The sequence below is a fragment of the Choloepus didactylus genome, chromosome 21, assembly GCF_015220235.1.
Source record: "Choloepus didactylus isolate mChoDid1 chromosome 21, mChoDid1.pri, whole genome shotgun sequence".
Taxonomy (NCBI): domain Eukaryota; kingdom Metazoa; phylum Chordata; class Mammalia; order Pilosa; family Megalonychidae; genus Choloepus; species Choloepus didactylus.
Genome location: NC_051327.1, coordinates 3,399,767 through 3,425,305, shown reverse-complemented (window position 1 = coordinate 3,425,305; position 25,539 = coordinate 3,399,767). Strand labels below are relative to the sequence as shown.

The 25,539-nt window shown below is 39.7% G+C and overlaps 1 protein-coding gene across 1 annotated transcript in view; it reads left to right on the top strand.

Moving 5' to 3' along the window:
• The window catches only part of LOC119518035, a 53,594-nt gene extending 29,491 nt beyond the window's left edge, over positions 1–24,103 (top strand). Inside the window, 5 exon segments of the mRNA XM_037815140.1 lie at positions 13,885–14,039; positions 16,665–16,748; positions 20,378–20,500; positions 22,861–23,039; positions 23,955–24,103. Of these exon segments, the coding sequence (XP_037671068.1) occupies positions 13,885–14,039; positions 16,665–16,748; positions 20,378–20,500; positions 22,861–23,039; positions 23,955–24,103 (690 nt within the window).
• The last annotated feature ends 1,436 nt before the right edge of the window (positions 24,104–25,539 follow it).

Genomic DNA, 25,539 nt, shown 5'->3' with positions numbered 1-25,539 from the left:
CTGCCCAAATTACTCTTGGATGTATATGCCATCACACTAACTTGTACAAACCAACAAGATCTCACTTCCTATTCAAGGTTCCATGTAATTATGGTGTTCAAATAAACTGACCATACAAGTTAAATTAGATAGCATGCTACAGAAAACATAAATTTTGTACCAAATAAACATCTCTTCCTTTGGTCTCACACAGAAGTTGAAATTTTAAGACACCGTCAATATTGTCATTTATCTTTTAGTCTGATTTGCCTTAGTCCAACCAGATCAGCTTTATTAATATCTCTAATTGAAGTCTGGTCTCTTTTTCAGCAGTTGCTTATGGGGTAATACTGACTTTCATAGCTGCAGAACTCTAGCTCTGATTCTCAGGTGTCACATGATACCTGAAGCTCCAGGGAATGACCAGGTTATCACAAATTGCCCAGCATTTGAGAATGTATAAATAACCTTAACAACTCAGCAATAGATGTGACAGCTGTAAGAACTTATAATTCAGCAACCTTTACAATAAGACTTCCCCTGACAATCAAATTCAATTCTGAGTTTGCATGTTATATTTAGTCCATATTAGTGAGGCATTATAGTATTAGTCTTTTCATTTCTGGCTTATTTCACTCAACATACTGTCCTCAAGGTTCATTCATCTAGTTGCATGCCTTACAACTTCATTACTTTTTGCAGCTGCTCAATATTCTCTTGTATGTATACACCACAGTTCACCCTTCCGTTCATCAGTCAATGAACCTTTAGGCAACCTCCATCCATTGCAAATCATGAATATTGTGACCATAAATACCAGGGTGCAACTGTCCATTCATGTACCTGTTTTCAGTTCCTCCAAGTATATACCTAATAACAGGGTTGCAGGATCATATGGCGACCCTCTACTTGGCCTCCTGTGGAATCACACTGCCCTCCAAATGAGCTGCACCATTCTACTTCCCTGCCAACAGTAAATAGGTACATCTCTCTGCACACTTTCTCCAGCCCTTGTATTCTTCTGCTTATTTTTTAAACAGTTTTATTCACACACTGTACAATCCATCTGTGCTGGTTTGGCTGTTTTATGTCCCCCAAAATGCCATGTTCTTTGATGCAATCTTGTGGGGGCGGGCATATTAGTGTTGTTTACCTTGGAACCTATTAATTGAGTATTTCCATGGAGATGTGACTCAATCAGCTGTGGACAAGATCTTTGATTGGATAATTTCCATGGAGGTGTTGCCCCACCCATTCAGGGTGGGTCTGAATTAAATCACTGGAGCCATATAAAAGAGCTGACAAACAGAAGGAACTCAGAGCAGCTGTGAGTGACATTTTGGAGATGGCCATTGAAAGCAGACTTATGCTAGCCCAGAGTTTGCTCCAGAGAAGCTAAGAGAGGGCAAAAGCCCCAAGACCAACATTTTGAAGAATGCACAGGAACTGAGACAGGAGCTGGAGCACAACCTGGGATCAACAGACACCAGTCACATGCCTTCCCAGCTAACAGAGGTTTTCCAGATGCCAATGGCCTTTCTCCAGTGAAGGTACCCTAACAGAGGTTTTCCAGATGCCAATGGCCTTTCTCCAGTGAAGGTACCCTTGGACACTTTTACCTGTAACTTTGTAACCAAATAAACCCCCTTTATAAAAGCTAATCCATTTCTGGTATTTTGAATAATGGCAGCATTAGCAAACTGGAACACCATCTTAAGTAAATAATCAGTGGTTCTTGGTATAATCACATAGCTAGGCATTCACCACCATAATCTATCTGAGGATATTTCCATTTCTCCAGTGAAGAAAGAAGAAGAGGGAAAAAAAGTGAAGAGTAAAAAATAAAAAAATAAAAAAAAGGAGAAGCAACAGCAACACCAAGAATCCCATACTCCTCCCTTATATCCTGCTCCTATTGACTTTTAGCTTTTGTATATTGACTTTGTTACATTTCATGGAAGTATATTACAATGTTACTGTTAGCTCTAGACTCTAAATTGCATTGATTAAATTTTTCCATATACCATCTTATTTTTAACACCTAGCAATGTTGACATTCATTTGCTTTCCTTCATGTAAAAACATTATTATATTTGTACATTTGATCACCATCATTGTCCACTCTAGGTTTTGCTGTTATACAGTCCCAGCCCTTATCTTCTATCTTTCCTTCGGTGTCATACATATCTGTAGCCTTCCTCTTTCAACCCTACTCACACTCAGCTTTTTTCAGTGTACTTACATCATTATGCTTCCATCAACCATTTTGTCTTTTGGATTTTATATATTCTATCTTATTTTATTTTCTCTATATCCCTTTTTACCCTTACTCATAGTCTTTATTTCTATGCTGTTCTCCAAATCTCTCTCTCCTGTCTTTTCCTATCTGCCTGTAGTGCTCCCTTTAGTATTTATTGTAGAGCAGGTCTCTTGTTCACACACTCTCAGTATCTGTTTGTCTGAAAATATTTTAAACTCTCCCTCAGTTTTGAAGGACAGTTTTACCAGATATAGAATTCTTGGTTGGCAGTTTTTCTCTTTCAGTATCTTAATACTGCCTGCTTGTCTCCCTGGTTTTTGCTGAGAAAGCCACACAAAGTCCCTTATATGTAATGGATTTCTTTTCTCTTGCAGCTTTCAGAATTTTCTCTTTGTCTTTGACATTTGACAATCTGATTAGTAAGTATCTTAGAGTAGGTCTATTCAGATATATTCTGTTTGGGGTATGCTGCACTTCTTGAATCTGTAATTTTAAGTCTTTCATATGAGATGGGATATTTTCAGTGATTATTTCCTCCAGTATTGCTTCTGCCTCCTTTCCCTTCTCTTCTCCTTCTGGGACACCCATGACATGTATATTCATGCACTTCATGTTGTCATTCAATTCTTTGAGACCATGCTCATATTTTTCCATTCTTTACCCTATCTGTTCTTTTGTGTGTAGGATTTCAGGTGTCCTGTCCTGTAGTTCACCAATCTGTTCTGCCTTTTCAAATCTGCTGTTGTAAGTCTCCATTGTGTTTTTCATCTCTTCTATTGTGTCTTTCATTCCCATAAGTTCTGCCAGTTGAGTTCTTCCTTATGTTCGCTGCCAGTTGTTTTATCAAACTTTCTAGTTCTCCCTTACATTCATCCAATGGCTTTTTTATATACTTCATCACTTTTGCCATATCTTCCCTCAACTCATTGATTTGATTTTTGAATTGATTTAGCATGTTTGTTTGAACATCTTTAATTAGTTGTTTCAACTCCTATATCTCATTTGAAGTGTCAGTTTGTTCCTTTGACTGGGCCATATCTTCAATTTTCCTAGTGTGACTCATAATTTTTTGTTGGTGTCTAGGCATGTGATTTCCTCAATTAATTTATTTTAGAGGTTGTTTTCACTCTTTTACTTAGGGCTTTCTTGTTGGTTGGCTTTGTTCTCTATCTGTTCTTTGGCATTCAGTTGTAACATATCTTCTGTTTAACTGATCAGATTTTTTCAGCTCTTATTAATTTGGTTCTTGCCCTGCCTATATGGAACCTTTTTTTTTTTTTAGGAGGATCTACCCAGATATTATTGACCCCAAGCAGATGTTCCCAGGCCAGACAGGCCCATGTCTGAGGAGGAGGGAGTAATCAGCATAAAGTTTTCGTGAGGATGAGACCCAGCAGGTTGTCAGATGTTCCTGTGAGGCCTCTAGCCTCTGTGCTTTTTGTATCCTGCTAAAAAGGTGGTGATTGTTTGCACACAGCTCCCTACTGGCATGAAGAGGTGCAGTGCCTTTAATTCTCAGCAGACCCTGACCCTGTCAGGGTTGTATTTGAGACCAAGGTTGAGTCAGAAGCGAAGATTAATCTGTTTCCGTATTTTTTTCCCTAAGCCCCTGGGCTTTGAATATTCTGAAAGAGGGTGGCCACTTGAGCTGGGCCCTGCCCCCATTTTCTTGGGGAAGATACACCCTTTAGGGACTTATCTCCTTCACTTGACTCCTTACTTTGTCTCTCAGACCTATCTTAACTCCACCCATGCCTGAGTCAGGGCAGACAACTGAAAATGCCTGAGGCTTTCTCAAATGAGCTCCCTAGGATAGTTTAAAAAGAAAGAGAGAGGAAAAAGAAATCCCTTTTCAGAGCCAATCCCCAGTCCCCCAGTTTTGCCAGTCAAGAGCCGGAGTTGTTACCTGGCTCTATGTGCCCCTTTCATTGGGGCACGGCCCTTTTCCAGTATTCTTAGCTCAGCCAATTGCAAAAGCCTCTGTTTTTATTTATTTATTTATTTATTTATTTATTTATTTATTTTTCCATCATCTGCTGAGAGAGACCTCAGGGTTCCCTTCCTGCTTGCTCTGGTTTATCTGTGCTCAGTAGTCCAAATTTGTTAATTAAAACTGCGATTGGAGCTTGGTTGAGGTACCTTCCCTTGCTCCTAGTAGAAACTTCTTTTTTCCCACAGGGAAGTGTTCCAGCTCAGCCTGCTGTGCCAGTGGCAGAGGGGTGCTAGCCTCTGCTGTTTGGCAGGCTTTACTTACAGTGCTACTCTGTGGTCTTGGTCCTTTCAGCCATTCCAGACTGGTGTATGACATGTGTCCAGTCATGGGTGTCCCCAAAAACAGTAGTTCCAGCCTATTTACTAGTTGTTCCTGGCTGTTTACTAGCTGCTCTAGATGACTAACTAATCTTGCCCTGTCTCCTTGGCCATTACATTTTCTTTGTTGTTCATTAAAATTTTTTAATGGAATAAACAAATTAGGAAGGTAACAGAATAGGAAGTAATAACTGGATCATATTAAAGTAAGGAAAATTGGCTAATGACACGGTTTAAATAATATTAATGAAGGACCAAGAAGAGCTTAGAAAAGTAAAAGGACAGTTAAGGTATTGAGTTATACTAGAAAAGAGAAATGTGGCAGGTTCCTGCATTTTGTTAATGTTTCTGTAAGAGGCTCCATCATAAAATTATTTTAAAAATGTAATAATATAACACAAAATTATAGTAAACTGTAGTATATTCTTTTGATATAAATTACCAAAATTTTATAAACAATCCCCCTAACTTGCATTTTTTTGAAAGTACTAACTTTATTTCATACAAATAAATTTCAAGTATGAAGAGTGCATTATTGCAAAAATACCTCTTTCAATCCAAAATTTTAAAACCGTGAAGTGAAAAATAAAAAAAAAAAAACCAAAGGAGTAAAACCATCAGGTCATCTATTGCGGAAGTCCAGCATCTTCTTAAAATGTTGCTCAACAAGTTTCAGAGAAATATGTCTGGAAGCAACATATAATTGAAAAGAAACTAGGTTTTTTTTTTTTTTTTGTTTAACCATTTTACATTATTATTGTCTCTAGTATTTTCTCCTTCCCAAATAGAAATTCACGTCTTCTATAATGTTGCTCTTGAGTCAGCCATTCTGTGCAGCCGCCACTTCCATGTTTCCAAAATTATCTTCTTCATGTGTTCTCTTCAAATTGCCTGTGGTACCAGAATGGATGGATAATGACCTTTCTATCTGTAGTGGTGGCATCATTTGTATTGTTAATTTTGCTAGGTAGATATAGGTAGATGACTTTGTATTCCTGAAGTTGATGGACAAATCCAGCATTAGGATTAATACAAAAATCTTTCTTGAATGTAAGCAAATGCATCTCTGTACTTCATTCCAAATGTTTCCATAATGTATGTAATAACAAAAGCAGCACTCCTGGAGATCCCTGCATTTCCACAGACAAGCACTTTTCCTCCAGTTTGTAAGCTCCCTTCAATAAATTCTTAAGTCGCGGGAAAAAATGTATCATATTTTCAAATGGATTAGCTGCAATATCCAAGACTAACTTTCTAAATAATTGCTGAAAGTTTGGTTTAATAAAGTTTACATCAGTATTTTGTCTTATGCATATTATATGGTTTATTCCATGTTTCTGTAGTATAGTAGCCCAGAAAAGTTGGTTAATAAAGTTTCTTGGTGAACCGAACCTAAAGTTCATACCTTGCTTTTCATACCAGAAGAACATGGGCCTAAAAACAATCCAGGTAAAGTTCCCTGCATCTCTCATCTCACTGGATAGGTCCATGCCTCCTTATCGTCTTCGCACTGTGGGAGGATGGGGAACTCCAGCTTCACGGTCCCGGCCCCCGTGTAGGTGGGTGGGAGGGCGAGTTACCCCGCCCGTGGACCCTCAGAGCTGGCAGTGGGGGCGCAAGGGAGAACCGACAGACGGATGGACTGGAGGACTGGTGGGCAGGCTGCGGGCTAGCACATGCCATCTAAAGGTTCCCGGTGGGCAACAACGAGGAAGAGGAGGGTTGGACGGCCTCCATGCTGCCACTGTCTCCCACCCCCAGTGTCTCCGCACTCTCCGGCCATTAATATTTTTTATTCACATACTGTACAGTCATCTATGGTGCACAATCAACTGTTCACAGTAGCATCATATAGTTATGCATTCATCACCCCAATCTATTTTTGAACATTTTCCTTGTATCAGGAAAACAGCCATTGAATTTTAAGAGAATCTGGCCCAACGATTCCAATACCCTTTTTCCTCAAGTCTGCATAAGAACCTATGAATTTCTGTTGATTTCAATAAAAAGTCATATAAAAGCTGCTTTAAATTTACAATACATTTTTTTACAGAGGTGACACTTCATGAACTATTGGGGTTAAAAAAAACTAGACAACTCATTGGAATCTGTTGTTATTGTTTTGTTGTCCCCCCACCCACCCCCACCTTTGGCTAAGTTACTTTAACAGTAACTGTTGGGTAGGGTGATGAGGGTGAGCACCATATTTTCATTTTCTAAGGCTGATTTCTTAGTGGTGTTCTTTTTGAGCAGTTGAATAAATGAGAGGAGAAAAGAATGAACAAGTGTTCTTTCTCTCTAACAAACTGTTTTAATAGGTCTGTCACTTTTCCACATCCTGCTCCCCTCAGAGAGGCAGAGTAGTCAATGGGTTAAGAGCATGGCTCTGAAGTCTGCCTGAGCAGGAGACTGGCTCCCCATTTAGTAACTGTGTGACCCTGGAAAAGTTACTCAACCTCTCTGTGTCTCAGTTTCCTCATCTGTAAAACAAGAACAAAAATAGTACCTAACAAATAGAATTCTTATGAGGAGCAAATGAATTAACACATACAAAGTATTCAAAACAGTTCTTGGCACAAAATAAACACTCAAAAATTGTTGGCTTTCATTATTTGGTACAGCAGACTCAATGCTGGAGATATTCATTAAACTTTCATCACTCTATGTTTTTATTTAGGCTTCTTTGCCAAAACATGTTGGGACACACTATTCACAAATTCCTACTCAATGGAAAATGAATAGAAAGCCCAAATCCTCAGTTTGTAAAACATTTAATTTTAGTAAAAGAAAAGGTAGTCTTTGTTTCTTTCCTTTCATGATTTTTGTAATACTATTGATTAATGGTTCTTGACTGATATCCTTTTATGTTTGGACGCAACGCTAACAATTATTGAGTACCTTATATGTTGAGTATGGTGCTAGATGTTACAGCAGTGGGAGAGTTAGAACGTTGGGGGAAATGCCTCTTAGATAATTTAACTTTGTCCTAATAACACACGGTGGTAAAAGCGGCAAAGCTGGAATTCAAACCTAGGGACATCTATTTCAAAATCTTGCAGTTTCCACTCTGCTATGCACTTCTCACAGTATCAATTTCCTGTATTTTGTATATTCATGTTTTAGTGCTTGAGAACAAGAAGCTTCGTTTCAGGACATGGAAACGCATACTTTTACAATGCCATTATTATAAGTAAGAATCTGATTAGACTTGTTGGGGCATTTTACGTACTTTCTCTTACAGAACTCTAAGAAATGTCTCGGATCCTATCAATCACCGGGCCATTGTTTTTAGTATCCAGATAATGTGCTCTTGTTCCTTGAAAGTAGAGAAGTAAGCCAAAAAATCAGTAGGGGGATAAAAACCTTGTGCTTATTAAAGAACATTTTGCATTCTACTTATATCGTACAAAATTCTCTTCTAATTATAGTGTCCGTACATTTGGTTAGTGAACACTTTTCAGGGCTAAACAATGCACTTTTTATTGAAAACAAAGAGTATCTTCTGATTTTTTTAAATGTAAATGTCTATATTTAGCACAGACTTTTCAGTCTAGAACAAAGAACTTTTGCAAAAAGTTCAAAAAATGTGGAAAAAATGTAAGCTTGCCCTCTCAACATGAATCTATTAGAATTATGAAAAGATGCAAGGTTAGGCAGGAAACAGCTGGTATAGACATAGATAGAATCATAAACTACTGTTTGATTTTAGAGTAAAAAGTACATTTTGGACATATGGTAAGAAGACTAGTGAGTTTTTTTTTTGTTTTTTTTTTTTTGTTTTGTTTGTTTGTTTTTTTATTTAATTTTATTGAGATTGTTCACATACCATACAATTATCCGAAGATCCAAAGTGCACAATCAATTGCCCACGGTACCATCACATAGCTGTGCATCCATTACAATAAGTAATTTTTTTTCCAATTTTTAGAACATTTTCATTACTCCAGAAAAATAAACACAAAAAAGAAAACTCAATTCCTCCCCTACCCCTAACCACCCCCTCCATTATTTTTTTTTTAATTTTGGAAGAACTTTTAAATGGAATTTAAAACCTATTATAAGAAGAGAATTCCAAGAGGTAAAAAAGAAACTTGCTGTGATCTATGCAGCTAGAGATTTGCCCAGCATTCAGCCCTTTCTGTGCACTGAGGAATCCATGCTGGAGAGAAGGCCTATAAGTGTACCAAGCAGGGGAAAACCTTTTGTAGAAAATCATGTCACAAAGCATCAGAAAGTTCACACTGGGGAAAAACCCTGTGAACACAATACATGCGGAAAGGCCTTAGCTGCAGCTCAGGCATGATCAAACACTGCAGAGTTCACACCGAAGGGAAGACCTGTGAATGTAAGAAATGTGGGAAACTCTTCAGCTGCAGCTCACACTTCATTCAACACCAGAGAGTTCCCACTGGAGAGAAGCCCTACAAAGTGGAAGACTTCCGTCAGCACTCCATTTGCCATCGACACTAGAGAGTTCACACAGAAGAGCAAGAAGCCCTAAGGATGTGAGGACCATGGGGAGGGTTTCAGTCAGAGCGCTCTCGTCACTGAGCATTAGAAGTTACACTGAGAAACCCTTTGATTGTCCTGCCTGTGGGAAAGCCTTCAGTTACATCCCAGGTTTCCCTCAGCATCAGAGGGTTTACACGGGAGAGAGGCCCTCACTGTGAATATAGCGAGTGTGTGTGGGGGCCTTCAGACACCTTCTGCCCTCCTCCAGAATCTGTGCACTCACCCTGGAGAGAAGTCACTCTTGGGAGAAAGGGCCTTTAACTGGCACTCCCACCTCGCCCCTCACCAGAAGGCCCGTGCATGAGAGAAGCCTGGCCAGGCAGCATCTCCTGCCAGTCACCCCTCACCCAGCTCCATGCCTGCCTCAGTGTTTAAAGGGGATGGCTGCCAGGAAAGGAGAACTCTGTGGATGCCCTTGGCCTGTTTGGAATGGCCGCTCACTCCAGCACATGTAAATTCTTGAGGAATTGGTTTTCTGCATCTGTATCATGTCTAGCTCGGTGTCACGATGCACACGGAGTCAGCTGTCCATATCCCTGGGAGAGGACAGCTTGTTGGCTGGGGTCACAGTGAGGCAGGTGTGAGCATGGTTAACGTGTGGGCCAGGAGCAGAAGCTGGAGGGCTGGGTCCACACTCCTTGAGGTCTCCTAAGGCCCCTTGCCTGGTGCTGCCTCCTTCAGTGTCCATCTCCAGAAAGGACCTGATCAACTTCACCCTCTAAACTCACTCATTTTTATTAAAGAAATAATTCTGACAGGTGACTGGATCCAGGGAGACGAGGGATGGCTGCTTTCTACCATGGCCCTGCTGACCCTGGTCACCTCCCTTTAGAGCTCCAGGTGCTGTCAGCCTCCCTGCTCTGGCACTGAAGCTGGCAGTAGCCCCAGGCTCAGGCATGGCCAGGATTAAGGAAAGGGGTGAGGTCTGGGTGCTCACGGGATTGGCAGGACACCAGGAGCTCTGTGGGCTGCAGGCGGGGGCCACATGTTAGGTGGAGACCCTGCCTGCCTAGGGCACTGGGAAAGGAGCAGCAGGGGCAGGTAGGGTGCAGGGCCAGAGGTGGGGTCTGGGTAAAGGCCTGGGGATGGCAGAGCCGGGGGAGCCAGGCTTGGCCAGGGAGACCTCCAGCTGTGCCCAGCCCACTGTGGCCACCAAGCAGTGCTCCCCTCCATTATTGACTCATAGTATTGGTATAGTACATTTGTTACTGTTGATGAAAGAATGTTAATGTACTGTTAATTGTAGTACATAGTTTGCAACAGGTATTTTTTCCCTATATACCCCTCTATTATTAGCTTCTAGTTATAATGTCATAGATTTCTAATATTTGTACAGTTAATCATGGACATTGTCTACCACAAGATTCACTGTTTTATACATTCCCATCTTTTAACCTCCAACTTTCCTTCTGGTGACATATGTGACTCTAAGCTTCCCCTTTCCACCACATTCACACACCATTCAGCACTGTTAGTTATTCTCACAATAATGTGCTACCATCATCTCTGTCCACTTCCAAATGCTTAGGTTCGACCTAGTTGAACATTCTGCCCATAATAAGCAACCACTCCCTATTCTTTAGCCTCATTCTACATCCTGTTAACTTATATTTCATGTCTGTGTGTTTACATACTATAATTTGTTCATATCAGTGAGACCATGCAATATTTGCCCTTATGTGTCTGACTTATTTCATTCAATGTAGTACCTTCAGAGTTTCTTCATCAACCCATTTTTTTAAGACTTTCCATCCTAAGTAAACAATTGATGGTTCCCTGTATAGTTACATATTTATGTATTCACCACCATCACCACTATCTATATAAGGACATCTTCATTTTTTCCACAAAGGAGGAGGAAGAGTCAAAGAAGTTAGAGAGACAAAAGAAAAAGAAAGAGAAAGAAAAAAATGACAGCTAAAAAGCAATAAAAGGAAAGATAGAATTAAACTAAAGTGGAGTAAAAGAGTCAGACAACATCACCAATGCCAAGAGGCCCATACCCCTCCCTTATGTCCCCCTTTTATAGGCATTTTGCATTGATATATTGCCTTTGTTACATTAAAGGAAACATAATACAAAGTTTCTGTTAACTATAGTCTCTAGTTTGCACTGATTGTATTTTTTTCCCCAATACCACCCCATTTTTAACCCCTTGCAAGGTTGACATTCATTTGTTCTCCTCATGTAAAAACATATTTGTACATTTTATCACAATTGCTGAGCATTCTAGGTTTCATTGAGTTATACAGTCCCAGTCTTTATCTTTCCTCTTTCCTTCTGGTGTCTCACATGCTCCTAACCTTCCTCTTTCAACCATACTCACAGTCATCAATGTTCAGTATACTTCCACTGCTGTGCTACCATCATCCAAAATTGTGTTCCAAACCTCTCACTCCTGTCTTTTCCTATCGGTCTGTAGTACTCCCTTTAGTATTTCCTGTAGTGTAGGTATCTTGTTCACAAACTCTCTCATTGACTGTCAGAGAATATTTTAAACTCTCCCTCATATTTTAAGGAAAGTTTTGCTGGATATAGCATTCTTGGTTGGCAGTTTTTCTCTTTCAGTATCTTAAATATATCACACCACTGCCTTCTGCCTCCATGGTTTCTAGTGAGAAATCCTCATATAGTCTTATCAAGCTTCCTGTGTATGTGATGGATTGCTTTTCTCTTGCTGCTTTCAGGATTCTCTCTTTGTCTTTGATGTTTGATAATCTGATTATTAAGTGTCTTGGCATAGGTCTATTCAGATCTATTCTGTTTGGGGTACACTGTGCTTCTTGGATCTGTAATTTTATGTCTTTCATAAGAGATGGGAAATTTTCATTGATTATTTCCTCCATTATTGCTTCTGCCCCTTTTTCCTTCTTTTCACCTTCTGGGACACCCATGACACATACATTCATGTGCTTCATGTTGTCATTTAATTCCCTGAGACATTGCTCATATTTTTCCATTCTTTTCCCTATCTGTTCTTTCATATGTAGGATTTCAGGTGTCTTGTTCTCCAGTTCCTGAGTGTTTTCTTCTGCCTCTTGAGATCTGCTGTTATATGTCTCTGCTGTGTTTTTCATCTCTTCTGTTGTGCCTTTCATTTTCATAGATTCTGCCAGTTGTTTTTTCAAACTTTTGATTTCTACCTTATGTTCACCCAGTGTTTTCTTTATAGCCTTCATCTCTTTTATTATATCTTCCCTGAACTTGTTGATTTGATTTAGCATATTTCTTTGAAACTCTTTAACAGATTGTTTCATTAAAGTGAAACATTATGTCAACTGTATCTTGATTGAGGTGTAAGTTTGTTCCTTTGACTGGGCCATATCTTCATTTTTCCTAGTATAGATTGTAGTTTGCTGTTGTCTAGGCATCTGGTTTCCTTGGTTACCCCAGTAAGATTTTCCCAGACCAGAATGGGTTCAGGTCTAAGAATGGGGTTATATTCAGAATGTATCTTAGAAGAATGACAGACTTTTCTGTGAGGTTTCCAGTCACTGTGCTTTTCCTAACCTGCCCAGCACGTGGGATCTGTCAGCCTGTTGCTCCTGACTGGTGTAAGGTGATGTGGCCTCCTTAGTTTCTGTTTTGGCTGTTGTCCCCCAGGCTCTGGTGCTTGGTTCTGAAGGGAAAGCTGGGCCCCACCTTCTTAATCTTAGGGAAGATACACCCCATAGGGAGTTATCGTCTGCATTTTAATAGTCTCACTGACTCTGTTATCTCCACCCCTGTCTGGGTCAGAGCCTTGCGAACTGAAAATGGCTGCAGCTCTCTCTTCTGAGCCCCTCAGGTTGAGAGAGAGAAAAAGAGACAGAAAGCCCCCTTTTGGAGCCAGTGCATGGCCCCCAGTCTCACTCATTGGCCAGAGGTAACACTCTGTCTTCTGGTCTGCCCTTTCCAGGACAGATGAGTCTTCTGGTTCTTTAAGGTTAGTTGTCACTAAAAGCCTCTGTCTGCTTGTTTGGGGTTTGTAGCTTGTATTCAGCAATCCATGTTTGTTAATTAGGAGTCCAGTTGGAGCTCAGCTGAGCTATATTCGCTTGCTTGGGGAGTGGTGCTAGCTTCTACCTCAGTGAGGTTTTGCAGCTCAGCCTGCCATGGGGGGAGGGGGCTCTCGGCGTGGTTCCACAGCTTTTACTTACAGATTTTGTGCTGCATTCTCAGGCATTACTCCCAATCCAGGTTGGTGTACGATGTGTGGACAGTCACGGTTGTCCCCCAGAAGATATTCCAAGTTATTTACTAGCTGTTTCTTATTATTTATTAGTTGTTCCAGGTGACTGACTAAATTCCACTCCTCTCTATGCTGCCATCTTGCCCTTCCTCCCAAGACTAGTGAGATTTTAATTCATTTATTTATTCAACAAATATTTGTTCCACCTACTATGTGCAAGGTGAATTCTGGGTCTTAACCCTAAATTTTAAATTTAGGATTTATTTTAGAATTGAATTGGTATTTTCATCTTGCTATAAAGCATTGCCAGTTGTTTCTAAGTGATGGAAGGACTCTTTCATATGGTCAGTTTTAGTAAAATCTCTTAATATTGGTGTGAAAATTAAAAATGCAGGAAATAATTTCCTAGTTTCTTTGTTTTATAGAAAATAGTAGCTAATTTTAATATTTGCAGAATATTATTATCCTTAAGGATATATATGGATGATAGTATTTCTAACCAAGGTAGACAATATTAGTTGAGTGTTTAAAATGGTATTATAATTAAGAAGCACATTTATTTTGGACTGAAAACATTTATTTTTCATCAGCAAGAGTGAGCACAATGTGTGGGGTTTCCTTCTAACACCATGTCAATCTGTTTCCATTCCAGTGCCTTATGCTTATCAGCCAGTCCTGGCTCAAGAAGTTTGGGTACTATAAATTAATCTTAATTTCTTTTTATCTAGAAGGAACAGCTTCCATTGTCATGCTACTTCTTGAACAGAAATACTATTACTTTTTTGCTCTTTATCCCTCTATTAATATGTAAGTAAGTGCCAGTTCCAATTCCCAAATTACACTAGGTCTTACCATTTGCCCTTTGAAGCAAAAAAAAAATCTGGGATCTGAACTGTGTTTAATATTCATTTCTAGACAGGGTCATTGCACCTTTCTGCCAAACTGTCTGAATATTAGGTTGTTCTTTGAAGGAATTTCGTGCACTGAATTTTATAGCAAATTAAGTTCCATTAAGTTCCTATTTCTAACCAATTAAAGTGCATCATTTAGTAAATTCTGCTACCAGGTATAAAGAAGTCTAGCTTCTGTTCTTTTCTTCAACTCTTTATCCTATTTATGCAACCTCTCCTCCTCCCCAAGGACACCCCATCACCACCACAGGCATCTCAAATTCAATGCATCTAAATCAGAAGAATCTTGCCCCCCCCAAACCTGCTCTTTTGCCTTGGTTTGCTATCTTGAAATATGGCTCTGTTATCTATCTAGTTGCCCAGAGGTTGAGAAATTTTCTTTGCCTCCTCTCTTCTTTATTGCCTACACTCAATGATGCTATCAATTATTATTAGTTTTATCTCCCTACATGTTCTGAACCCATCTCTTCTCTTTTCCCACTGCCATTACTTTAGCTCAGGTCTTCATTGTCTCTTACATGGAATACTATAATAACCTCCCATATGTCTCTTTGCCTCTAGTTTCCACTCCCCCCAACCCCTTCTTCCATACTGTTTCAAGAATATTACATCATTCCTTTGCTTAACCTTCTTAAATAGCTTCTCATTGCTTTTAGCACAAATCTGAATGATGACATATGAGGTCCTTTGCTATTTAAGCTCTTGTTACTTCTTCATCCTCATTTCTTGTTACTCTTCCACTTACATTGTGCTCTCCAGCCATACAGAAACACTTTGAAGTTCCTGGTTCAAACATCTCAGTGTCTAACAGATACAGTTCCCTGGGCTTGGAAGGCTCTTCCTCCATTTCTTGCCTGGCTCTCCCCAATGGTTCTTTAAGCTTCAGCTCAGGTTGTGCTTCTTTGGGAAGACTTCTGTGATTTCCTCATCTGGATTGGGCTCCCCTTCTACATGACCCCAGTGCTCTAGGCTTAGCTCCGCAATAGCACTTATAAGTGACTCTCTATGGTCTCCGCTGGACTGAGCTTATTGTTAATAGGGTCTAATCTCTTATCACTGTGCCCCATTATCTTTTTAAAAAATTTTAATGCAATTTTAGTGAGATTATTCACATACCATACAATCATCCAAAGGATACAATCAGTTGTTCACAGCATCATCATACAGTTGTGCATTTGTCAACAAAATCAATTTTTGAACATTTTTATTACTCCAAAAAATAAAAATAAAAATAAAAGTAAAAAAGAACACCTAAAACATCCCATATTCCCCCCCAAGCTGTTTTTCATTTAGTTTTTTTCCCCCTTTTTCTACTCATCTGTCCATACACTGGATAAAAGGAGTGTGGGCCACAAGGTTTTCACAATCACACAGTCACACCATATAATCTATTAAGCTATATGCTCATCTTCAGGAATGAAGGATACTGGATTGCCGTTCAACAGTTTCAGGCATTTCCTTCTAGCTATTATAATACACTAAAAACTAGAAGGGATATCTATATAGTGCATAAGAATAACCTCCAGAATGACCTCTCCACTCCATTTGAAATCTCTCAGCCACTGAAATTTTATTTTGTTTAATTTCTCTTCGCCCTTTTGGTCCAGAAGGCTTTCTCAATTCTATGATGCATAGTCCAGGCTTATGCCCAAGAGTCATGTCCCATATTGCCAGGGAGATTTACATTCCTGGGAGTCATGTCCCCCGTAGTGGGGACAGCAGCAAGTCCACCTGCCAAGTTGGTTTAGATACAGAGGTTTGGCCCATTATCTACTGCAGTTCCAGTAAATAGTTGGTCTTTAGAAAATGTATTTTGAGTGGATGGATTAGTAAATCCTATCCCAAGTCCTTGCTGGAGAAATTTGAGAACATTTTCATGAAGGTTTATTTGCATTTTGAACCAGTTAGTAGTATAGAGTATAGTAATTAATCCAAAGGATTGAATTTCTATGAATTTTCAAGACATTAGAACACACATAAATAACTACTCTATAAGTCTGTAAGAATGGCCCTGATTGTTTCATATTTAGAGTGATATTTTTGTAATAACTTTAGAATGAAAATTTTTTTGCTCTTTTTAAAAAACTTAAACTATTTCCCCCATTTTCATTCTCCTATCATAATTAAGATGTTATATGCATTTTTACATGTCTTAATTTGTCCTATTCTTGATATCAAGAGAAAGTTGTCTGATGAATTTCCCTGGTGTGTTCTATTCTTTAGACTATAATTTAAGCAGATTAAATGAACAGGTAGTCAGATGGGAATGAGAATAAAGCATAAAAACCATTTAAAAAAATCTCAAGCCAAAGTAGTTATTTCATTTTTTATAGATATTTACAGTCATAGATACATAATATTTAGAGATAGAAGTGTATGCATAATATATTTTTAGTTTTGTAGTATTGTATTTTATTTTTCCTTCATGTGAACCCAACGTCAATTTTCATTTGATTTTTTAAAAAATCTGTGCCTCTGAGATGTAAAATTTTCATATGTATATATTTTTAATTTTTTCTAGGGTGATTGTGCTGGCTTCTTTTTGCTTGTTTAATTTGCCACTGGCTGATGTTGTTGATGCAAATTTACTTACATTCAATCGGCAGTAAGTATATTTACTCAAAGTACATTTAAGTAATATATTTACTCATTATAGTTACTCAATTTACTTACTATATTTATATATATGTTTATATATTATTTATAATAATACTATGCATAGTATATTGTACTATATACTCAAGTATATTACTTTGAGTAATATATTTACTCAGTATATTACTCATTACATCACATGTAGGTAGGATCTCTCCAAGTGTCCATATTTCAGTTATGTTGCCCTTACAAGTCACATATCTGAGAGGTGACCCTAAGAGGCATCATTGGGAATTAAGGAACAGAATATAATAGAATATTCATATTTGTTTGCCCTGGGCAACTTTTCCCCACTTCTGAAAGGATAGCTTAATTTTTTTACCCCTCAATTTCACACAGCCAATGCTACAAAAGGATTACATCTCAGAAACCAAGGTGAAATTCCAGTTAGTTGTATCTTTTCCATACTGCAATATGCATTATTACACTGGAAGATAAGGCAAAATGACCTTTGCTCTGTGTCATTGCAAGAACTAAAATAAAAATCAAGGTCCATATTGCTCTTTTCTTAATTGGAAGAGTTTAAACTGATGATGAGATACTTTGTTCTTTGATATAAGCTTTTTAGATCAACTATACAGTTCACTTGATTGGCTCACATGTTGTGATATGTGCCTTATTTTATGGATTAGGGAGGAACAGATTATTAAGACAGAGGCACATTCTTTATTAGCTCTGTAGAAATAGCCTCTCTCTCTTTTTTAAAGTTACCTAAATTGAGGAAAACTTTGTCAATCCAGCTACTTGATTTCCTCTTCACAGAATTCCATCTGACTCAGAGTTTTCTTGCTTAGTGAGCAAGATGGTGAGCTCCTTAGAGTTCAGAACCCTATCGTCTTCCCTTTTGTGTTCCTAGTGCCTAGAAAAGGGACTGGCTCAAAACACTATTTTTGAATGAATACATTAACATGCAATAACTTCAGTAAACATCTCACATTGCTCAATGAGATGGAGTACAAATAAAATGCTTAGACAGTTGGAAAGGGAAGGTCACCAACATTTATCAGATGTCAATATATGCAAGCTCTGGGAGACTGTTTTCTCATTCAAGTCTCACACCAGCCTTGTGTGGTAGATGTTATTTACTCAACAAAGATTTATTGAGTAAGTGCAGCGGATGCAATGCAGCAGAAGGTCTTGGAAGATTCCAGCTCTTTCCTTCTAAAACATGCTTACCTATGCCCAGGTGCTCCTGACAGTGTAGGGCTAAATGGCCACTTTCCAGGATATGGTGCTTTTCTGCCCCCATAGGGTGGGTGTTTTTTGTTGCAAATCTGTTTTTGTCATATGTACTTTTTATTATGATTACAAATTTTAATTACATTGATATTTTATATACTGAGGACGTCTAAGTATGAACTGAGAGTTATTTCTCCAAAAACCAAGTTGAATGCTTTAGAAAGACTTGATAAAGTTATTTTAAAAATTAGTACATAGGGGACTTGTGGTTTGATGGGCTGAGCCCTCTACCACGGGACTTGCCCTTGGCAAGACTGTTGCTGCAAAGGAAAGGCTAGGCCTGCCTGTAATTGTGTCTAAGAGCCTCCTCCCGAGTGCCTCTTTGTTGCTCAGATGTGGCCTTCCCTCTCTAGCTAGGCCAACTTAGCAGGAGAAATCACTGCCCTCCCCACTACGTGGGATCTTACACCCAGGAGAGTAAATCTCCCTGGCATCATGGAATATGACTTCCAGGGAGGAATCTGGACCCAGCATTGTGGGATGGAGAACATCTTCTTGACCAAAAGGGGGATGTGAAAGGAAATGAAATCAGCTTCAGTGGCAGAGACATTCCAAAAGGAGCCGAGAGGTCACTCTGGTGGACACTCTTACACACAATATAGACAACCCTTTTTAGGTTCTAATGAATTGGAACAGCTAGCAGTAAATACCTGAAACTATCAAACTACAACCCAGAACCCATGAATCTTGAAGACGATTGTATAAAAATGTAGCTTTTGAGGGGTGAAAATGTGATTTGGAAAGCCATATGGACCACACTCCGCTTTGTCCAGTGTATGGATGGATGAGTAGAAAATTGAGGCAAAAAAAAAAAAGGGGCACCCAGTGTTCTTTTTTATTTTAATTGTTCTTTTTCACTTTAATTTCTATTCTTATTATTTTTGTGTGTATGGTAATGAAAATGTTCAAAAATTAATTTTGGGGATGAATGTACAGCTATATAATGGTACTGTGAACAATTGAATGTATGCTTTGTATGACTGCATGGTATGTGAATATATCTCAATAAAAATGAATTGAAAAATTAGTATCAGATTTGATATGGTGAGAACTGTAAGTATTTTGGGAAAATGTCATAAAAATCCAAAGGTATTCTGTGCTCAGATGGATCTGTAAATGACTTTTGGTTCTCTCCATAACTGATTCCAGAAATTGTAGATCATGAGCTATGGATACTGTTTATGCAAGAAATATGGCACGGCATTTTCATCAGTGGACCCATACTCAAAGAAAAAAAATAAAGTTTGATGACTGAGTACAATTAAGTTAAAACAGAATGCTTGAAGCGTCTTCTTTTAAAAATGATGTTTTGCTTAACTGATTGTCCTGGTCATGTCAGATAAGGTTTTCTACTGTGGTGAGCAAAAGTGGATATAGCCCTTGCCTTCATGGGGGAGACAAGCAGCAGTTATATTATCATACCACCATAACTATTCCTATTTTTAGGAAACTATGATTCTTGACAAATTAACTTTTCCAAGGTTATATAACCAGCAAATTAAAGAACTGGGAATGAAACTCAAGTTCTTATCATCAGATCAAATTGCCTCCAATTCTCTGGCCTCTTCTTTCATTCTTTCCTTTTTTCCTTCCTTTCTTCTTTTCTCCTCCAACTTTCTTCCTTTTGCCCTCTGCTTCCTTCTTCTTAGTTACAAGGTGTTTAATTCCCACCATTAATTGAAATACAACATTTCAGCTTATTCAGTCAGTGTACTTGATTTATTTTATGTGAAATAACTTTAAAAAATTATATAGCAAGTTTCTTACTAGGAACACATTGAAGTAATCCTTAATGAAATTTGGTCAGAAAGACTTAGGTGTGAATCCCAATTCTATCACTTACTGGCTGTGTGACTGTTGACAGGTTGGTTAATCTGTTCTCCCATCTCTAAAATGGGGGCGATAATATCTTTCTCATAGGATTGTTGTGGGACTTAAATGAAATAATATATGTAGAGCACTATTCACAGTGCAGGGTAAATTGCATTATCACTTACTGAGCATTTAAGAAAGTAGCTAGGTCTCCTCTCTGGCTCTTAGTTTCTTCATTTGAGAGTTAATTTCTTCCAGCTCTGTGAGCCAGTGACTCTATGCCTACGGGGTTAATATTTTATAATTACTACATTATTTTTATTATTGTCTATTTATGGTCAAGGAGGACTTCACAGAGGAGGAAGCTCTTTCACTCCCTCTCTCCCTCTCCCTCCTCCACCTCTCTTTCTCTCTCTATAAATTCTTACTCACACACACACATACATATATACACACAAAAATAAATACATAAGTACACACATGTAATTTGTGTGTGAAATAAATCTATACTATTTTTGTCTGTTCCAGGTCACCCCTTTCATCAATGGATTTTGGCATCAATGTTTCATTTACCAAAACTGCTCAGTCTTTAGCTCCCATGGTGATACTCTCTAGGCTAAAATGGTATGGATACGGATACCCAAACAAAAGGTAAGGTAAAATACTTTTGAAATAATGTAAAAGAAATATGAAAGCAAACTCAGCCCTTTGCATTCATTACTAGGGAGTTATCTTGAACTTTGGATGTCATTAATCATTAACTCACATATCTTGAATAAGCTTGTGCCTGTTTGAATGTATTATGTCCCCCAGAAAAAGCCATATTCTTTGATGCAATGTTGTGGGGCAGACATAATAGTGGGGATTAAGTTGGAACGTTTGGATTATGTTTTTTGCATGGAGATGCGCCCCACCCAACTGTAGATGATAACTGATGGGATATTTCCATGGAGGTGTGGCCCCACCCATTCAGGGTGGGCCTTGATCAGTGGAGCCATATAAATGAGCTGGCTCAAAGAGAAGGAACTCAGTACCACTGTGAGTGACGCTTTGAAGAGGAGCAAGCTTGCTAGAGAGGAACATCTTGGGAGAAAGACATTTTGAAACCAGAACTTTGGAGCAGATGTGCCTTCCCAGCTAACAGAGGTTTTCCGGATGCCATTGGCCATCCTCCAGTGAAGGTACCCAATTACTGATGTGTTACCTTGGACACTTTATGGCCTTAAGACTGTAACTGTGTAGCCAAATAAACCCCCTTTTTATAAAAGCCAATCCATCTCTGGTGTTTTGCATTCTGCAGCATTAGCAAACTAGAACAAAGCTATAATAAAAAGAATGTTAAAGGAACATGAGTAAGAGTATTTTAAAATATATTCTTTAAAATTATGGACAGTATAAATGTCCATATAATCCATGCTAATGTTCACATTGATTGCTTTATCTAAGTCATCCATTCCTTTAATATTTCATTCCATGAATGTTTTTGAGGGCCTGCTATTATAAGCCAGGTACATAGTGTTGGGCAAGCAAGATGAATAAGGAGGCTTTAAGAAGCCCCATGGATTACAAAACACTGTGATAAGGGCCCCACCAGATGCATAATGAGGGGCCATGGGAATACAGGAAAAGATTCCTACCTCTGCCTGCTTAGGGTCAAGGAGGTCGTTGAGCTGAGTTTTGGAGGCAGAGTTGGAGATCACCTACTGAGCAGGTAGGTCTCTTCAGAAGCTGATGGTTGCTGAGCTGATCCCACGTCAAGCCCTCCTCTGTGCTTCTTAGACCTGTGAATGTGGATGGGAGGGGGCAGTCTTCCCTCCCTTTCTTTGCCCAGAGAGTCCAGATGTGATGATGGCCAGCCCGGGGAGCTCAGTTGTCCAAAACTTGGTCTTGGATGATGCTCCCAGCCCCAAGCCCTTCATGTCAGATGGGGTCACTACTCTTTACGATATTGCCACAAACCTCTAAAAGTATAAGGCTGCCTTTCCCCAGTCTGAAGAAAGAGACACAAATTCTTAGAATTTCTTCTGTTTTTCTTCCCCAATATTTTATGAAAAACAGTGGCAGCAGTGATTGTCTGCTAGCACACAGGCTTGCAGGAGACAGAAAAATAAACAAGCGACCGGTTAATGGGACTATTTCGAAAAGACTGATCCTGTTTGTTTTGAGAGAGTATTTTGTTCAAAGACATGGATGCTTGTGGTTATGATTTTGTAGTGCTGTCTTAGAGCAACAGTTGTGTTGACTGACAGTAACATTGAATGGAATGAACATGGAATGAAGTGTAATCAGTTACTCATGGAGTTCTGTGAAGAGTTCAGAGGCTTCCAGGTGTACTGTTTCTGAACAAGTTGGAGGACCCATTGCTCCAAAGGCCCAAGTCCAAAAGCCCTGGCCTGGTATCTAAGGGCTCCCCAGCTTCCAAGACCTGGCCTTCACTTGCCATTTTGTCTTCATCTCCCACAAAACCCTTCCATAAGTTAAAACTTGCCTAGACTGATGTACCTATTGCTCACTACCTGTTGGACTCCTATGCATGCTTCAAAGCCCAGCTTTACTCACCCCTTCTCCAGGAAGGTTTCCAACACAGCAAGTTCGTTGCTCTCTCCCTCCTTAAAATTCTATATGTACATGCTCCCTGTACTTATGTTTTATGTTAGTGATTTTATTTTCCTGTGTACATGCCTGTATTTCCAGCTAGACTGTGTACTCCCCAGGGACAAAGTCTACAACTTATACTTTTTGTTTGTGGCCTGGAACTGCTAAGGAAAAAGAAAATCCTGTGGATTGATTGCTGTGTCATTTCCATAGCAGCTTTCACGGTCTGCTGTCCAGACTTTAGTTGAATGACGAGGTTAGCACAGACCTGGGTCCTGGTTCTCACTCTGACAGTTGCTAGCTGTGTAACTTGAAGTTTCCTTTTGCCAGGTCTCAGTTTACTTATCTGTAAAATGAGATGGAGGATCAGGTGATTCTGCAAGGCTCTTCAGGGCCAAAGTTCTGGGAATTTCCAGGTTGTTTGGCTCCCTCCTGGCCCGTGGCCTGTCTGTGTGTGAGACCTCACTACAGGCCCAGTTGGCTGAGGAGTCCCAGGCAGAACCCTGGCCCTGCTGGCAGGAGACCTGGATTCTTGTCCCAGGTCTGCCGCTTCTTGACCATGTGACCTGGGTCGGGTCACTTAATATCCCTGAGGGTCAGTTTACTCCTATTTATAAAACGGGTGGGTGACATGGCAGGTAAGAAATGGGTCTGACTATTCACTTTCTCTGTGCCAGAGAAGATAAGAGAATAGCCCCCAAAATGGCTATTTTGGGTGTTTATCTTTAGCTAGTTTTGCTAAATGAGAATTATTCATGAAACCAGTCACTGCCTTTCTGACCTGTCATAGAGGAAATGGAAGTCTTGGCTGAGAAGGGATCACTGGACGCCCGTATTTATCTTCCAATTCTAAAACCCAAATAAGTATAAGAAAAGAGAATAAAAAATTTGTTAAATGACAAGGCAGTAGTTTTCCAATTTTAAGTTCTGCCTGAAGAACCCGCGAGAGTTTCTGGTGGTCTCCCCTGGTGGGCAGGGTATTCAGGGTGTGCCCAGGATGTGCATTTCTTTGCATCTGTGCCTCAGTTCCCTCATTAAAAAAATCCTGGTGATCTCTGCCTTGCCTACTCCACAGGACTGCTGTGAAGATCAGATACCACAAATGAACTTGCTCTCTAAGTTTTAAAGCTCTGTGTTATGACAGGCATGGTGACGGCAAAGATGGGGAGATGTCATAAGTGGCAGTGAGGGGGGTAACTCAGAGCTTGGACTTTAGGGTTGGATCTTATTCAAATCTGGGTTCTGTCACTTAAGAGCAGCCTGACTTTGGAGAAGTGACTTACCATCCCTGGGTCTCAGCTCCTCTTCTATAGAACGCCCCAGGTCTGCAATTTCTCTTCTGCAGCTTCCAGGTTGAATGAGATGGGTGCACAGGTTCTGTTGCTCCAAAGAACTGTGAGGACCTGGCCATTGTGGGGCTCTTCCCCCAGCCGGGAGGGCTCCCCTCCCAGGCAGGGAGGAGGTGGGCAGTGGGCCGGCTGACCCACCAGGGTCCATCTGTGCTTCCCAGGCTATGGCCGAGAGTTGGACTGCTACTTCTGCTTCTCAGAGCTGCGGTTCATTCTGGAAGAGGCTCAGCTTTGTTTGCCCTCCACGCCACCGCCGCACTGCCAGATGCCGCACTCACCTTTTATCAACATCACTCTGGCTGCGTGTTGAGAATAGACTGAAGGGGGTGGGTGGTATCAGGTGCGGAGAACCTGTAGTTTACTAGCATGTGGCACATCATGCCTGATGGCAGCTGGAGGGAGGTGAGGCTGGAAAGATAATCAGTGGCAGATGTGAAGGACCCTGTACACTAAATTTAGAAGATTTTATTAATCCCATACATCAGGGTTCCCCAAACATTATGACTTTTGAACTGTTGTTATGTAAGTACTCTCTGTTCTATCATTTACTTTATATTTTTATTTAAATTGCTTTTAAATCACTAACAAATCTTAACTGTCATAAAAGTGTCCAGGAAATCATTCATTTGGTGGGTTTCACTTTTTCTAACACAAAATACCTAACTTAAACTAATAGAAAGGCCTATTGAGGTATCAGACAAAAATCATCTGAAAGTCACCACGTGTACCACCAGATGTACATATCCTATACTCTGGAAAAGATTGTTGTAGGACAAGGGAAGACATCAAAGATTTTTGAGCAGGGGAAAGACATGATCTGATTTTTGTTTTAGAGCATTCTGGTGGCAGGATTGGATGGAGGTGGAAATGAAGGCTTAATTACTAACTGCTACCATGTGACAAAAACTCAGAGTAAGATGATGAAATAGACAAGGTTGCTGCTACTACGGAGCCTACAGTCTGGCAAGGGAGACCGACATGAGGCCAAATAACTGCAGCACAGAGTGGTAGGCACTGTCGTTAGAAGTGTATAGGAGGTATAATGGTGGGGAAAAGGCAGGCGTGATCAACAGTGCCTCTGAAACCAAGTCAGGGGAAAAGAGGCTTCGTCCAAGTTCCAGTGGAGGCATGAAAACTCTTCATGGAGATTGTGCAGGGAGGAGGAAAAGCACACCCAAAGCATGGACATGGAAAATGAAAAGGCATTCATTTGACAAATATTACTGGTTGTGTGTGCTAAACCTCAAGTGCAAAGAAATTAAATATGTTGTCCCCACTCCCAATAAGCTCCCAGACAATTAAAGCGAAAAGCTTATGCTGTGTATTAGAATCTGTTGATAGAAGAAAGCGTGGGGTGCTGTGTGAGTGCACACTGGTTCTACATCTATTTAATCCAGACTGGGTAACACAGGCTTCTCAGAGGAAATGAACTCTCAGATGAATTTTGAAAATATACTAGGAATCTGTGCAAGTGTAAAGAGGCATGATATCATATAACATCCCTGGAGGAATCTCCAATATTTAGTAGAGTTTGAGAAATAAGGACTTGACCCTAACAGGAATGGAGTATTATTGAATTGAAGAGTAATAGCATCAAATTTGCCTTTTTAAAGATCACCCTGCAGTGTGGAGAGTGTTTGAAGGGAGAGGCTAGCTGAGTTGCCGAGAGGGAACAATTTGAAGGTTAATGAAGTGATTTCATACGAAAAATGCTGGTGTGGGCCTGAGCTGAGGCGATTGTAAAGT